The sequence below is a fragment of the Achroia grisella genome, unplaced genomic scaffold (genome assembly GCF_030625045.1).
Source record: "Achroia grisella isolate CSIRO2021 unplaced genomic scaffold, CSIRO_AGI_Agris_v1 utg504, whole genome shotgun sequence".
Taxonomy (NCBI): domain Eukaryota; kingdom Metazoa; phylum Arthropoda; class Insecta; order Lepidoptera; family Pyralidae; genus Achroia; species Achroia grisella.
The window spans coordinates 65,025-79,705 of NW_026712899.1; the positions used below are offsets into that span (position 1 = coordinate 65,025).

At 34.3% G+C, this 14,681-nt stretch overlaps 1 protein-coding gene across 1 annotated transcript; it reads left to right on the plus strand.

The window, feature by feature from the left end:
* The first annotated feature begins 161 nt into the window (after nucleotides 1–161).
* On the plus strand, nucleotides 162–13,842 carry LOC131846186 (equilibrative nucleoside transporter 1). The gene is made up of 7 exons (XM_059195428.1): nucleotides 162–567; nucleotides 2,113–2,267; nucleotides 2,966–3,111; nucleotides 6,665–7,099; nucleotides 8,476–8,561; nucleotides 9,063–9,259; nucleotides 11,344–13,842. Exons 1-7 carry the CDS (start codon nucleotides 340–342, stop codon nucleotides 11,453–11,455), a joined length of 1,359 nt encoding a protein of 452 aa, XP_059051411.1. The 5' UTR covers nucleotides 162–339; the 3' UTR covers nucleotides 11,456–13,842.
* Nucleotides 13,843–14,681: the final 839 nt, after the last annotated feature.

Below are 14,681 nucleotides of genomic sequence, written 5' to 3' on the forward strand. Positions count from 1 at the left end.
TAAACGATATATTTATCTATCTATCTATCTTTTATTAGTTGTGGATTTCTCAAGGATATTATGTGAATCACTCATTGAGCAAGTAATCACTACGCTAGTGTCACACTGACAGTTGACACTGACATACTTCTGACAAGACAAGATAATTACCAAGACAAAAACTGAAAGTTTACAAATAATTACGAATTTAATAAAAAAGAAAACAAAAACAGTTGTTCAATTTCATTATGATAAACTACACAGTTTAGTTGTGATAGTAATATAGCCAACGTAGAGTGTGTTCAACAAGATATTACTAGTGTATAAATACAAGGCCTCTCACTGCTGGAAGTTGTAACGATGGATCCAACTGGTTCCCTGAACAACGACGCTATTGAAACAATAGAAAATGAAGAAGAAATCTTGGATGACTCCGAGGAAAGAGAGCTAGTGACCGACTCGTGTAGTACGAAGGTGCTGGACTGCCGGGAGCAGCCCCGCGACCGATATTGGATCGTGTACATTCTATTCTATTTATTTGGTGTCTCTTCTCTCGTACCTTGGAACTTTTTAATAACTGCTAACGATGTAAGTTATGTGCTACACTAATAATCGATACACACAATGAATATTATCAGTCAGAAAAACTCTTTCATAATATACTAATAAAATGTCCACTTTATTATAAAATAAAGTAAATTAGAAAAACAAACTTAGAATTTATGTACTAAATAATTTATTCACAAATATTCATCTACAGAGATAAGTTTTTGAATAAATGAGAATGTAATAATGACCAAGTAATAAATATGATAATATTAAATACTAAATTAAGATATCTAAATATATAATATTTAGATAATAGAAAAGAATAGAAAATTATTTATTCAAATAAACTTACATTGAAGCACTTTTGAATAATCATCACATTTTTTTAATCTACCACTCATTTGGAAAGCTTGTGCTCATTGCTCTTTCTTCTTATGATGAGACCATCATAAGAAGAACAGAGAGAGCAAGAACTTTGAGTGTTGCTTGTTTAAATTATTTCATTCTTACTTTACATTTTTAAGTTTAATATTTATTTGTGCTATTATTTAGGTTGGATATTATTTATTATTGAGTAAAAATTTTTATGGACGTCAACAATTCTTAAATTCAACGCAGTGATATATTTATAGCATAGAATTAATACATTAATAAATTAACATAATTTGTCATATATTTGAATAGAAATGAATACTGAGTATCTTGTAGACAGTCATATTGGGTGTCTTCATCTCATTCAGTCAGTCATATAACAAATAATTATTAATATAAAATGATTCTTGAAGATTTTTGTTTCATTCAACTTTTTTTACTTAATTTTTTAAGAACAACTGTTAAATCATAATTACTGAGCAAAGCCTATTTATTACTCACTAAACAATTACTTGAATGATGAGTGTGCCAACTATTGCCATAGTTGTTCATGCATAGGATTTTCATTGAATGTTAGACATGGACACCTATTATTTATTTTTATTTATTTATAGCCCTTGTGCTGACAATCATCAGCTTGTCCCAAGACATAGGCCTCCTCCAAAAGACTCCAGGATCCTCTGTCCAATGCCTTCTCCATGTTGGTCCAGCCACTGCCCTTATATCATCCTCCCAGCTCTTTTTCTGTCATCTTTTTCTTTTTTGTTCTCTTGGATACCAATCTATAACAACCTTAGTCCATTTCTCTTTCTTACTTCTTATTGCACGTCCTGTCCACTTCCATTTAAGTTTCTTAATGGTTTTGACTGCACTTGGACACCTATATAAATATACATTGTAAATAACTGGCTTTTAAAAAGTAATTTAATTCAGTTTCTTGCCAATTATTCTTAATTGGATCTATATACTGAATTGGATGGTAGGGAAAAATAATAATATAAAAATTTGATTTTCATAAGTTGCTAAAATATCCTACATGAATAAATGATTTTTGAATTTAAATTTATGAGCCATAAAGTTCATACAATGTCTCAATGTACAAAAATATCAACATCAATATTTATCTATAGTCCCCTGTATGTTTAATTGTCTTATATTATATAAAAAGATATTTAATGCTTACTTTTGTAATATCATATAATATTGTTTCAGTACTGGATGTATAAATTTCGAGATGTGAATCCGAGCAACCTTACAATGCTAGTGAGGAAGACACAGTTCCAAGCGGAGTTCACATCATACCTCAATGTGGCCACAGCCATTCCCAACTTGATCTTCCTAGTATTAAATTCACTCTATGGACATTTGTAAGCATATATGATTGATACATTTGTTTACACATCATACAATATAAAATTAATTATGGCACTATGGATTTTCTTCCTGCAACTTATAATTGAAAATCCATAGTGATTCATCCATAGATTCTAGACTTTAGACATGGTTATTATAGATATAGACATAGAAATAATTCTCGTTTATATAAACTTAAGATAAGCAATTGAACAGTAATATATTTTTTACTAGCTGTAATATGGTTTCACCCGCATGCAATTTATAGCCTATGTTATTATGATGTAACAGCTATATTACTGTGAAGTTTCATTAAAATCCCTTCAGAAGTTTTATGTGAAAAAGTAACAAACATCCATATATAATTCTACTACTTGTTCAGAATGCAAACTTATCAGAAACTAACTAGATAGAAACTAGTGTGTTGCTTTTTTAATAAGTCGTTGTTCAGCAATACATTTTTAATATTTTCTATGAATACAAACTGCTCATTGTGTATCAATAGGACATAGCTTTAACATGTTTATAATTTTATGTTTATTTTAGTATAATAAGTTTATTGGCAAACATTGAACATGTTTGGCAATAACAAAATTATAAGCATCAATAATGCTTTTTATCAAAACTGAACAGTTGCACCACACTCACTAGATGTGACCACACTGTTATCTTTAGACAGACTTACTTTTTCTAACAATAAATTTGTTTGCAGAGTATCAATAAAGAGTAGACTACAAGGGTCACTCATAGTGATCATGTTATCGTTCCTGGTGACCACGGCCCTGGTGCAGGTGGACACAGACGACTGGCAGAATGGATTCTTCATTGTTACCATTGTGACTGTTGTGATAATGACTGGTAAGTCATTTGTTGCAGGAATCAGGAATCGTTTATAGTAACATAATTATTACCCCTAGCATGTAACTTATTACATTTATATATAGTTTATTAATAGAAGCAAGTGAAGCAGTGCACTTGATCGCGGGTCGCGGGTTCGATTCCTCGTACGACACAAACACTTGGATTCATTTGTATAAAAAAATATATGTCTACGTATTTGTATCAATTATCTAGTACTCATAACACAAGCTTTAGTTAACTTAGAACGAGATGGCGCTGTGTTAATTGTCCTGAAAAATATAAATTCACCAGAAATTATCCATCTCTACAATATATATTTTTTTTAAAGTAAGAATAAAAGCAAGTTGGAAGAAATAGTACTTGTTACTTATTCTTATTTATTACTAGCTACTTGCCCCGGCTTTACACGGGTGTACAATTGTATTATACAAATAAACCTTCCTCTAGAATCACTCTATCTATTTAAAAAAACCGTTTCAAAATCTATTGCGTAGTTTTAAATATTTAAGCATACATAGGGACGGGCAGACAGCGGCCGCGACTTTGTTTTATACGTAATGATATATATATTTTGTTATTACTTTCACATTTTCGTATCTACTGCGGGTGCCAACTTTTAAACAGCGCCATTATCATAGACCAGATAGAGGATGTGTCTGTTATCTATCATTACTTGCGTTTCGTGTGATATGGACAATGTAGTCATTTATCAAAACATCAATTATGATAACACAGCCAGTGGGCCTAATTAGTAGTACTTACTTACTAGCCCGTGTAGAATTTCGTCCCTATTGCGCTGTAGATTATAATAGGCAGGCCCCTCTTCCCCACTGGGCACACTGGGCACGTGCCCAGGGCCCCGCTATGAATTGGGGCCCCTAGTCTTGTTTTGTCCCTGCTCCATTACCAAACGATAACTGATAGCTACTCTACTCTCGCCTGAAAATCAGTCTTAACAAATGCTTACCGACTATGGTCAATTTATTCGTTTTTGTTAATTTTTTTATAAATGTCTAGCAAGAACTTAAACCTCTCATCACATAACGAATTTTTAAAATTATTTTTGCCCGGTTTATTTTGAAGGTAGGGCATCCCTATATACATCTAAAGAGTCATGTTCAAAAATGACTTTACCTATTCTAACACAATAATGCTTCATTACTATGGTCATAGCGGCCAATATTGTCTCCAGGGCATCTAATAGGTAAAAGACTATTATAGGATAATATTATCAGGAGCGGATCTACCTAAGGGCATTTTGGGCTGCAGCCCAGGGCCCCGAGGATACAGAGGGCCCCCAGTCCCCACTGAAATGATATTTAGAATATAAAAAATGTCTAAAATGTTAAAAAAATTATCTTAAGGTTGGCAACCCTGATGTAGTGTAATGGGTATCTTATTGTATATATTGTAATAGTGCATAATCACTCCATTACATTATGAATAAATAAATTGACAATTAACACAACGCCATCTAGCCCCATGGTAAGCAGAACTGTGTTATGGGTACTAGACAACTGATATAAATACTAAGTCTTTTTTGTAAATACATACATATATATAGAAAACACCCAGACCGATACAACAATCATATATAGAAACAACATGTTTACAACGATACAACAATCATACTCATGAATACAAATGTTTTCAACGTGCGAGGAATCGAACCAGACTGTTCCGTGAACCGAGACTCAATAAAGTTTCTAGAATATATTTAATTACGAAAAAACAATTTCTGTTACTAACTAACTTAGCATGATAGTCATCATATCGTTTAAACCGATTCAGAGTTGGGAAACATTTTCCGTAACATATGTATTATATGTAGGCTAGAGTAGCCCACCGTCCTGTTTTCCCAGGACACGTTTTAGTTTTTGAAGTGTCCTGCGAAGTCCTGAATAGTTATTAGTCAGCGTCCTGGGTTTTTAAAATACGCACGCCTCTTAATTACTGATTGTCAACAGTATAATTTTACACGCCATCTAGCCCCATGGTAAGCAGAGGGCCCTGTGTTATACTATATACAAACGTCTGATATAAATACTAAGTCTTTTTGTAAATACATACATATATTTTATCAAATACTTTTATTATTTTTATTAAAAAGCTGATTATATTAATTACTTGAATGTTACTATATATTAATATAACTACTGCAACACTATTAGTGCGTTCTGTTTTTAAACTGGTTAGTCCTGGTTTTTTAAATTTTGGCTTGACACCCTAATATAGGTACTTATATGCAAACTTGGTTGATTAAAACAAACATTACTTTGATATTATTACAAATATATAACAAAGTATATGTTATCGCATGGTGTTATCATAATCTCCAATATTTAGTAGGTATACCTATAATTGCAGCCGTCTAGATGAACACAATTGGAATGGACTAGACATGAGTGTACCTACACAATAATTACAATCAACTTAATGAGTATTGCAGAAACTTATAATATTATTTATGTATGTTAAACTTATGCTACTACAATTGATTTAAAAATAGTATGTATTTCTAAATACAGCCATTTAAAACTTGGTAGAGCAGTGGTTCTACAATATAGTCAGAAGGAAGTGGAATTCTTAGTAATGTGAACTGATGACCTTATTGCTATCATTGTACCTCCACAAGGTTTCCCTTCAAACCCATGATAAATTCTTGGTGAATTTCTCACGGTGGACTAGCTGATCTGACCTCATGCTCATCTTATCATCCTCCACTGGTGCCCCGCCAGTGTAAACCGTTAGCGCAGGCGGGTGCACCATTTCATTATCATCCATAAAAAACATAGTCATGCAGTTATATGTTATTTATTATCCATAACATATAATTGAGTCACGTGTGTGTAACATCTGCACAGACATTTGAGAGCATGTATCGGCTGCTCGTTCCATAAATGCGTGAGTTAGTTGAACTTATTAGTCAGTGTTTTGTAATATAATTTAAAAGGCTCGGGGACAAAGATCATTTAATTATTCATTGTGAAGTAACGCGATACCAACTAATATACCTAATGTAATAGATACAGGATACATACGAGTATAGTGAAGTAACACACGCTACTATACCTACGTGAATAAACATTCTATAGGTATACAATGTTTATACATTTATTTATGTTTATTCATTTATTTATTTGTACATCAATGATTGTACATCAAAATATTTAACAGCAATCCCTGCACTAGGCTCAAGGCTTGTGTCGCAGGAATCACAATTATATTTTGTGATATTTTTTTTTCAAGGGTTGATGCAATGCTCCCGTACGCTCCCCTGCGCTAACGGTTTACGCTGGCGGGGCACCAGTGGAGGATGATAAGATGAGCATGAGGTCAGGTCAGTTAGCCCATCGTGACAAATTCACCAAGAATTTATCACGATGGTTTCCAGAGGAAACGCGTGCAGATTAACCTAACATGGTGCATTACTAGCAATAAGATTATCAGTCCACATTATTAACAATTACGTTCTTGTTATTTGCTAATAGACAAATGATCAGCAATAGACTAGATATTGAGGAGGCTGTGTTTGTGTTTGTGTCGTCAGCGGCGAGCGCGGTGTTCATCGGCGGTCTGATCGGCGTGGCGAGCAAGTTCTCTAAGGAGTACATGGGCGCGGTGGTGAGCGGGCAGTCGCTGGGCGGCATCATGGCGGCGGTGGCGCAGATCGTGTCGCTCGCCTTCAAGGTCTCGCCGCTGCACAGCGCGCTGGTGTACTTCATCATCGCGGACGTGGTGGTGGCCACCTCGCTGCTGTCCTACCTGGCGCTGCACCGCGTGGACTTCTTCACGCACCACGTGCTGCACGGCAGCAGCGGCGTCAGCAACCGCCACCGGGACGCCTCCCTGACCTCGGTGATGAAGAAGATATGGGTGTACGCGTTCAGCATGTTCAGCGTGTTCGCGGTGACGATGGCGGTGTACCCGGCCGTCACCGTGCTGGTCGAGTCCCACCCCACCACCGCCGGCACAGACTGGAACAGTGAGCTGACATTACCCTATTACCCCACATACACTACACGAGCGGTTTCGCACACCGTATTGCTTCCTGTCGTTGCGGGTTCGATTCCTCGCACGGTACAGATATTTGTATTGATACCTGCGATTGTTTGTTTCGGTTTGGCTGTTGTCTATGCGTATTATATTTGTAAAAAAAGTGTATATTTATACCCCTTGTATAGTACCCATAACACAAAATCTGCTTAGCAAAAGACTAAATGACGTTGTGTGAATGATCCAAAAGTATATACTATTATAAATTATAAGGTTATTATCCTATTTCATGAACGTTTCTGAACGAGTAGATCAATTAAGCAACGATGATGAAAAATGTAATTCTATCACATGGTTTTCTGTAAACCGTATCATTTATCAGTAGTTGTTGCTGTTCGGTAAACTTAACATTTAGCGTAAAGCGGCCGCACGTAATATATTGTTGTTTTATTTCTTACAATCGCTTCAATTGTTCTCAGTATATTTTTAACCGACATGTATATTCATTTAACTGATAACAAAACCGTCTGTAAAAACACCTGAGGTCTGGTAACTGCTTACAACAACGTTTAATTATTAAATTGCTTTAGATACCTTTTTAAATTATAAAGTTTACTGTTCCTGTCTTTGAAGATAACAATACGTATAATATATTAACTAGCCAGCTAGCTACCCACCCCGGCTTCGCCCGGGGTGGGTAGCGTGTACATGTGTTATACATATAAACCTTCCTCTCGAATCACTATCTATTGAAAGAAACCGCTTCAAAATCCGTTGCGTAGCTTTAAAGATTTAAGCATACATAGGGACAGACAACGACAGCGACTTTGTTTTATACTATGTAATGATTAATATTTTTTTTAAACACATGATTGTTTATAAAGCAACACCCGTTATGAAACCTATTCCGAAGCTACCTGACAATCATGACAGTGGCAGCAGCCTGCATGTGTCTTTGTCTTATGAGGATAGATATGAATCTATCTGCTATCTGTAAATCTGATAATGATAATACCAATAGATTCCCAACGTCATCGTCAACGCGTGTGGCGCATGTACTGAATGATGTGATGAATTGATCATTCACCATTATTTCATACGTATATCATCGTTTTAAATATTGCTCTCGTTACCGATATTGTTAGAAATATAAATTATCAAAAATTTGGTATTTTGTCGACCGTTTACATTGTATTCGGTGATGTATGTCTGTCTGTTATTAGAACTATATTATTACTTTATAACTATATTAGTAGACACAAAGGTTTTGTATGAATACAACGAAATGTCATTCTAAATCGGTGATCTGTATCTGCTCTTATGGAGGTGCTGTGGTGTTATGTGTATATTGTGAAATGTCCGCAGACATATTCTTCGTGCCGGTGGTGAACTACTTGATCTTCAACTGCGGCGACTACTCCGGCCGCCTGGTCGCTGGCTTCCTTCTAAAGGTACACCAACGCACACCCACATCAGCACTATGTGAAGTTCCTTAATCGCATTCCATTGTTGTATTTATTAAAAAAAATAGTCATAGTAAAACTTACTAATATTATAAATACAAAAGTTTGTGAGTATGGACGGATAGATGGATGTTTGTTACCTTGTCACTCAAAAACTACTAAACGAATTTTGATGAAACCTTACAGTTATATAGCTTGTATATTAGAATTACACATAGGATGTAGTTTAAAATGATATTATGTAAATTGACCGAAATATAACAATAAACGTTAAGTAAGTCTGATGCATGCGTGAAGAATTTGCGCGGGTCAGCTAGTGTAGTGATAATTGGAGTATGGATTCAATCTGATCTTTCATTTATTTTCCCGCTGGGTGTCTCAATACTCAACTCGTGCGCCATACAACAGCAGTAGTGTTACAGAAGTGTTGGAGTTGAATCAACTGTAGCTAAGTTGTTTGTAAAGTGATGTATTGTTGTGGTGGAGCAGCCGTCTCGGGCGTGGGTGTCAGCCGTGGCGAGCGTGGCGAGGGTGGCGGGCGTGGCGATGTTGATGGTGTGCAACGCGCAGCCGCGCCGACACCTGCCCGTGCTGTTCCCCTGGGACTGGCAGTACATCATCATCATGATCGTGTTCGCCTTCTCCAACGGATACCTCACCAATATCATCATGATCAACTCCACCAGGTCAGTCCGCGACAAACTTTATTTGATCAACGATTGAAAGTCATAATCAAAAAATATGATTAACGAGTAGTTCCTCTAGTTACGAACACTGATTAGACTATTTGCTTTTGCAATAGCATATACTGGTGGTCACTCTATCCTCCCAAGTTTGAATTAAAAATCACCTGATGACTGAATGATAGTGTAAATTATTGGACAAAAATATTATTAAAGAATACAATACGAATTGGTAGACACGAGTAAAATTATAATACAAGTACAGTCACAATCGACGTCAAAATATAAACCTACCGTTGACATGTTACAACATAAGTATCCTGAAATCCACGAAAGAATTGAACAGCTCCTTTCAAGGATTCTGTTTCGGAGCTTGAATTGATATCAAAGAAATCCTATGAATTTAATCAATTAATGACTAAAGATCATGATTATTTCAATAATGATTAGTTAGTTTAATAATTATTTAATTAAATCAGATTAATGAATTATATTTGAAAACAATAACTTTAATTACAATTAATACATACTGCCTAAAACTGTTGGCACTCGTTTTACATGCAGTCTTGTGTTATGTCATACAAACAGCTGCAACAGAGATAACCCCTCGCTGCAGGCCGAGTTCTAGTTACGATTATAATTAAATTTAAATTGCTATCTTAATTATTATTATATTAATTAGTCGACGCGACGACATGTGTTCGATGTTATGCTACCCAGTTCTGTCGATTCTCATTGATTTGCTTTTTTATATTATCTGATTGCAGTAATAATGAGTGCGTAGCGGTTTTTGTATTGATTGTCACATGTCTCTTACTTGTTATACTGTAATTATATATATAAAATAAAGTCTGTTCAAAAGAGCATCAAACAAGTGTCTTGCTCATTCTTCTTGTGATGAATCAGCATTCTGAATGAGTGGTAGAATCAAAATTATGACTATTCAAAAGTGCTTGTATTGAGTTTATTTGAATAAATAAAGATTATTTCTATTTATATATATACATTCATAACTCGACACCGAAGGTACTGGTATCTATAGAGATTTTTATAGAAACAAACAACAGTAATAATAATAATAATCTCAGGACAATTCACACAGCGCCATCTAGACCCAAATTAAGCTAGCTAAAGCTTGTGTTATGGGTACTAGATAACTGATACAAATATTATACATAGAAATCACTCAGCCCGATACAAACTACCCGCGCCGTTGCAACATTTTAATTTTTACCTTATTTTTTTTGTTGCTGGAAGTTAACATTATCTATAATAAAGGCTCAGCCTAATATAGATACGACTAGTAAATTCTCTGTATGATGATTATTTAACAAAAATGTAATAGTTTATTATTATTATTACTCATGAATCCAAATGTTTGTGCCGTGCGAGAAAATCGAACCCACGACCATCGGAAGTAAGGCAGTGTGCTAAACCACTAGACCACCGAGGACGTCAGTAATAGCGCAGAGAAGGTGATATCACAGTAGTAATAGTATGGCCACTGATCATACATATAGTCTGGTTTTAAAGGTGAAATATGTCAAATAAATAGTAATCATGTTGTATCTCCAGTGATGTCCTCTTTCGCGCCCGGTACATATTATACGAGCTAGCATCGTACATTATATGCAGCGTCAACATTTTAATATTTTATATAACATTTCACTAATTCAGTTTGCAATTTATCAATGAAGAACGCCATGCGTACTTTTTATTCAGTCAACAACAACAGTAACAAAAATATATGAGGTGAAATTTTAATTTTATATTATATATATACAATTATACATATACCTTTTATTACTTATTCGAATCTTAGTTTCGGCATATCTCGAACACAGCGTGCAGTTGTATACATTGCCACTCGCTGACAAGTAGACTGTCTATTATAAAGTAGACCAGTTATTTTAAAGTGACTTTATAAAATACAAATTTCTCATATTATTTACAAAGTTCAGCATGTTGGTCCTACCGCTGGACACTGTCCGTTTTAGAGAATTCGCCTCTCATTACTGCGTCGATGATGTGGCTCAGGATGAATAGGCGAGTGTGAGTGAGGGGTTCGTGTGTGTTCTGGTTAACAGGGAGGTGGAGGCGCACGAGCGGGAGAAGGCGTCCTCTGTGATCGCCACCATGCTGAGTGTGGGGCTCACGGCCGGGGCCGCCCTCGGGATGCTGCTCGTGCGGCTGCTGTAGGCCACTCCACGTCATATTAATATACGCACTATGAAAAAAATATATAGAGAAAAAAGTTTGACATTTGTGCTAAGACAGTATTTTATAGTAAATGTAGTGCATATTATATAAAAAAAATTAGGACGACAGAAAACAGGGCTCGCTACATTTTTGGTAGACTTATCAGTGTCTACGAAAATGACGCTATATCACTTGCGCTACAAAAGTAGATGCGTAATTTATGATATGATATATTAAAATTCTATAATAAATGTGTACAGCCAGTACCTATATTATATATAATTTTAGTTTAGTTAGCACAGTTCGCTTCGGGTGCTTCTAGTATTATAATTTGTACCTATATACCAGGGGTGGCCATCCCACTTGATTAGACTCAAGATCTCCTGTTTACTATTGAAACCATATCCGACCTACTAATTACATACTTATTGAAATGTTTCACTTAATAAAACAGCATAGTTCAGTATACAATCACGTAGTATTTTTTTATTTTATGAAGAGAGAAAACATCAATGTGAAATTTTTCTTAGTAACTAGTACTTATTTTCGTTTATATTAGTGTGAGTTGCGTCTGAGCATCTTCCACTGGTTTAGCATAATCAGGTTTGTAGTTGGAAATTGCCAACGTTTTTTAGTCTGGTCTACGCATTTATATTTTTAACCTTGCCACGATCTACTGGACTAACAGTCGCGATGGACCGGTCGATCGCGATCAACCTGTTGGCCACCCCTACTATATACCAAACGCTGCAATTTCGCAGTTAAGTAACAATACAATTTGTATCTATAATGTAAGTACACAAGATGTAAGTACTCATACAGGTATAAATAACGTATATAGATATTAAAAAAACACTGTAATCTGATATCTTTGTGTGTGGTTCTTGCTAAGATTGAAAACCAGTGAGATTTCAGTCAGAAGTGATATGGCGTCTTATTCAATAACAGTATCTTTCTATCTATCCATCGTATGATGCAGATGAATGTCTAAAATATCTGTTTATATAAACCCTTTCCACTCCAATGTCGAGTGTCACTCGACATTGATTTTGTTCCACCAGCTCCACTGTCGAGTGCCACTAGACTCTTATTGCGGACAATTTTAAAAAACGTAGGATTATTTACCAAAATTTTTGATGGAGCCATCTCACACTTACTACGAAACGTGACATCAGCGCTGATTTCTACAACTGTCACCGTTTGCACTGTTCTAATACGAAAAATCCCCTAAAAGTTAAAAAACGCAATTTTAGCGTGGTGGTGGAATAAAAAGAAAAAAAGGCTTGGAGTGGAAAGGGTTCAGGAATATTGTATAATAAGTATATAAAACTTATGACAAAAATTATAATCCTAAGAGATAACAAATTTAATACGCTTTGTGTGTATATGTATATATATGTGTGGGCTCCACATATTAATATTGTTTTGTCTATTTTAATATAATTATTAATTGTTTAAATATTATTTATTATGATAATGACCACAAACATTAGATGACTTTATTTACAATTAACGAACGTACGAAGGCACTTGTTAATTTATTAAATTTAATTGTACACATTCCAATGTATAATTTATAAGTTTAATATAAGACTAGTTTTTTATTTTAAATTGTATATTATAAGGCTTCCAGTGTTTCTTATTTAACAAAGATCTGTATAAAGAATTCTAGTAATAACAAAATTAACAATTTATATAACATTTTAAACTTTTGTTGCATACATTCTTGCCATCAATCACATTGTAGCAGTAATATGCAACTGTGAACAAACTGTAGAATAAACACTTTATGTAAATATTTACTCGTAAGTGATTAATCACGTACTTAAGTACGCACATGATGCAAGTGTCGCTGATCTCAACTAGTGATAAGGGAGCATAACATATTTATAGCATTAGTTTTAATTATATAATGTATTTACCAAAAATACTAATTTTATCGTTGTCCAAGAATTTAAAAGTATTTTTTTATTTTTAATTTAATTATGGTAGGTTACTTATAGCGAGGTCCGGATGTGACATGTAATATAAATACAAACAAGTATTTTTCAATTAATTTCTGTTGGAGTTCACATAATTTAGTTTTAATATAATTCTGAGTTAAATTCTGTCCGCGTCTCGTCCCGACCTCCCTACTCCGTGTACAGGGAATACATATTTAGAGACAGAGCCGTAGCCTGTTCGCTGCATACTAAGGTACCTACTTACGTAGAATAAAGAGCAAATATATATCATAAGTATATAAAATACAGTTGACAAAAATAACATAAGCAACGCTGTAATAATTATATTACTAACACTGTCATAATACAAGTTGTATTTTAATGTGTTTATGTTTTACAGTAGGTAAAAAATATAGGCACGGATTGATTCCTAACAATTGTAATTATTGTTATTTAAATTTTATACAATCATGTATCGACGTTAGTCTGTTAAAAGCACAACAATAATAATTATTGTTATTTTATACGTACGTTAGTCTGTAAGGCATATAAAGTAAGATCATAGGGCTCAAATGAAAATACAGAACAAATCTATACTAATACAAGTGTATTATTCAAAAGTGCTTCAATGTAAGTTTATTTCAATAAATTATTTATTCTCTTCTATTATGCCTGTATGTTTGAATGTATTTTCACTGATATGTACAACTTATCTATGTAACCACAACTTAAGATTGAAATTAATTATTCATTACTAGTTACTCGCCCCGGCTTCGCACGGGTATATATGTATTATATATATAAACCTTCCTCTTGAATCACTCTATCTATTAAAAAACCGCTTCATAATCCGTTGCGTAATTTTAAAGATTTAAGCATACATAGGTACGGACAGACAGCGACTTTGTTTTATACTATGTAATTATTAGCATCATTTGAATTTTTGTAAATACACAAAAATGTGATAATTGTAAAAATACTATTGTGTAATATGAAGTTTTTTTTTGTGGACATTAGTAGAGCAGTCTCATAGCTTATCTGATAGGCCAACGAGTAGCCATAATACGGGTACATTAAATTGACCATTCAAAAGTTGCAGCGTTTGTTTAAATTTTTGTCAACTGTACCTGTGTATAGATAATTAGGTGTACCTACTTAACATGATCAATTGTAACTATAATGAGAATCGCGTGAGCTTTATATACATATATATATCATATGTGATATTACATGTATCGCTAGTATATAAGTGTGATGTATCCAAAGTTAGATGAAATGTTAAA

What these genes read in the sequence shown, in the direction of transcription:
- LOC131846186 (XM_059195428.1), top strand. Translation starts at nt 340, where the DNA reads ATGGATCCAACTGGTTCCCTGAACAACGACGCTATTGAAACAATAGAA. An exon ending in GACTGTTGTGATAATGACTG is followed by an intron (nt 3,112 to 6,664) that starts GTAAGTCATTTG and finishes TTGTGTCGTCAG; the next exon opens with CGGCGAGCGCGGTGTTCATC. An exon ending in ATCATGATCAACTCCACCAG is followed by an intron (nt 9,260 to 11,343) that starts GTCAGTCCGCGA and finishes TCTGGTTAACAG; the next exon opens with GGAGGTGGAGGCGCACGAGC.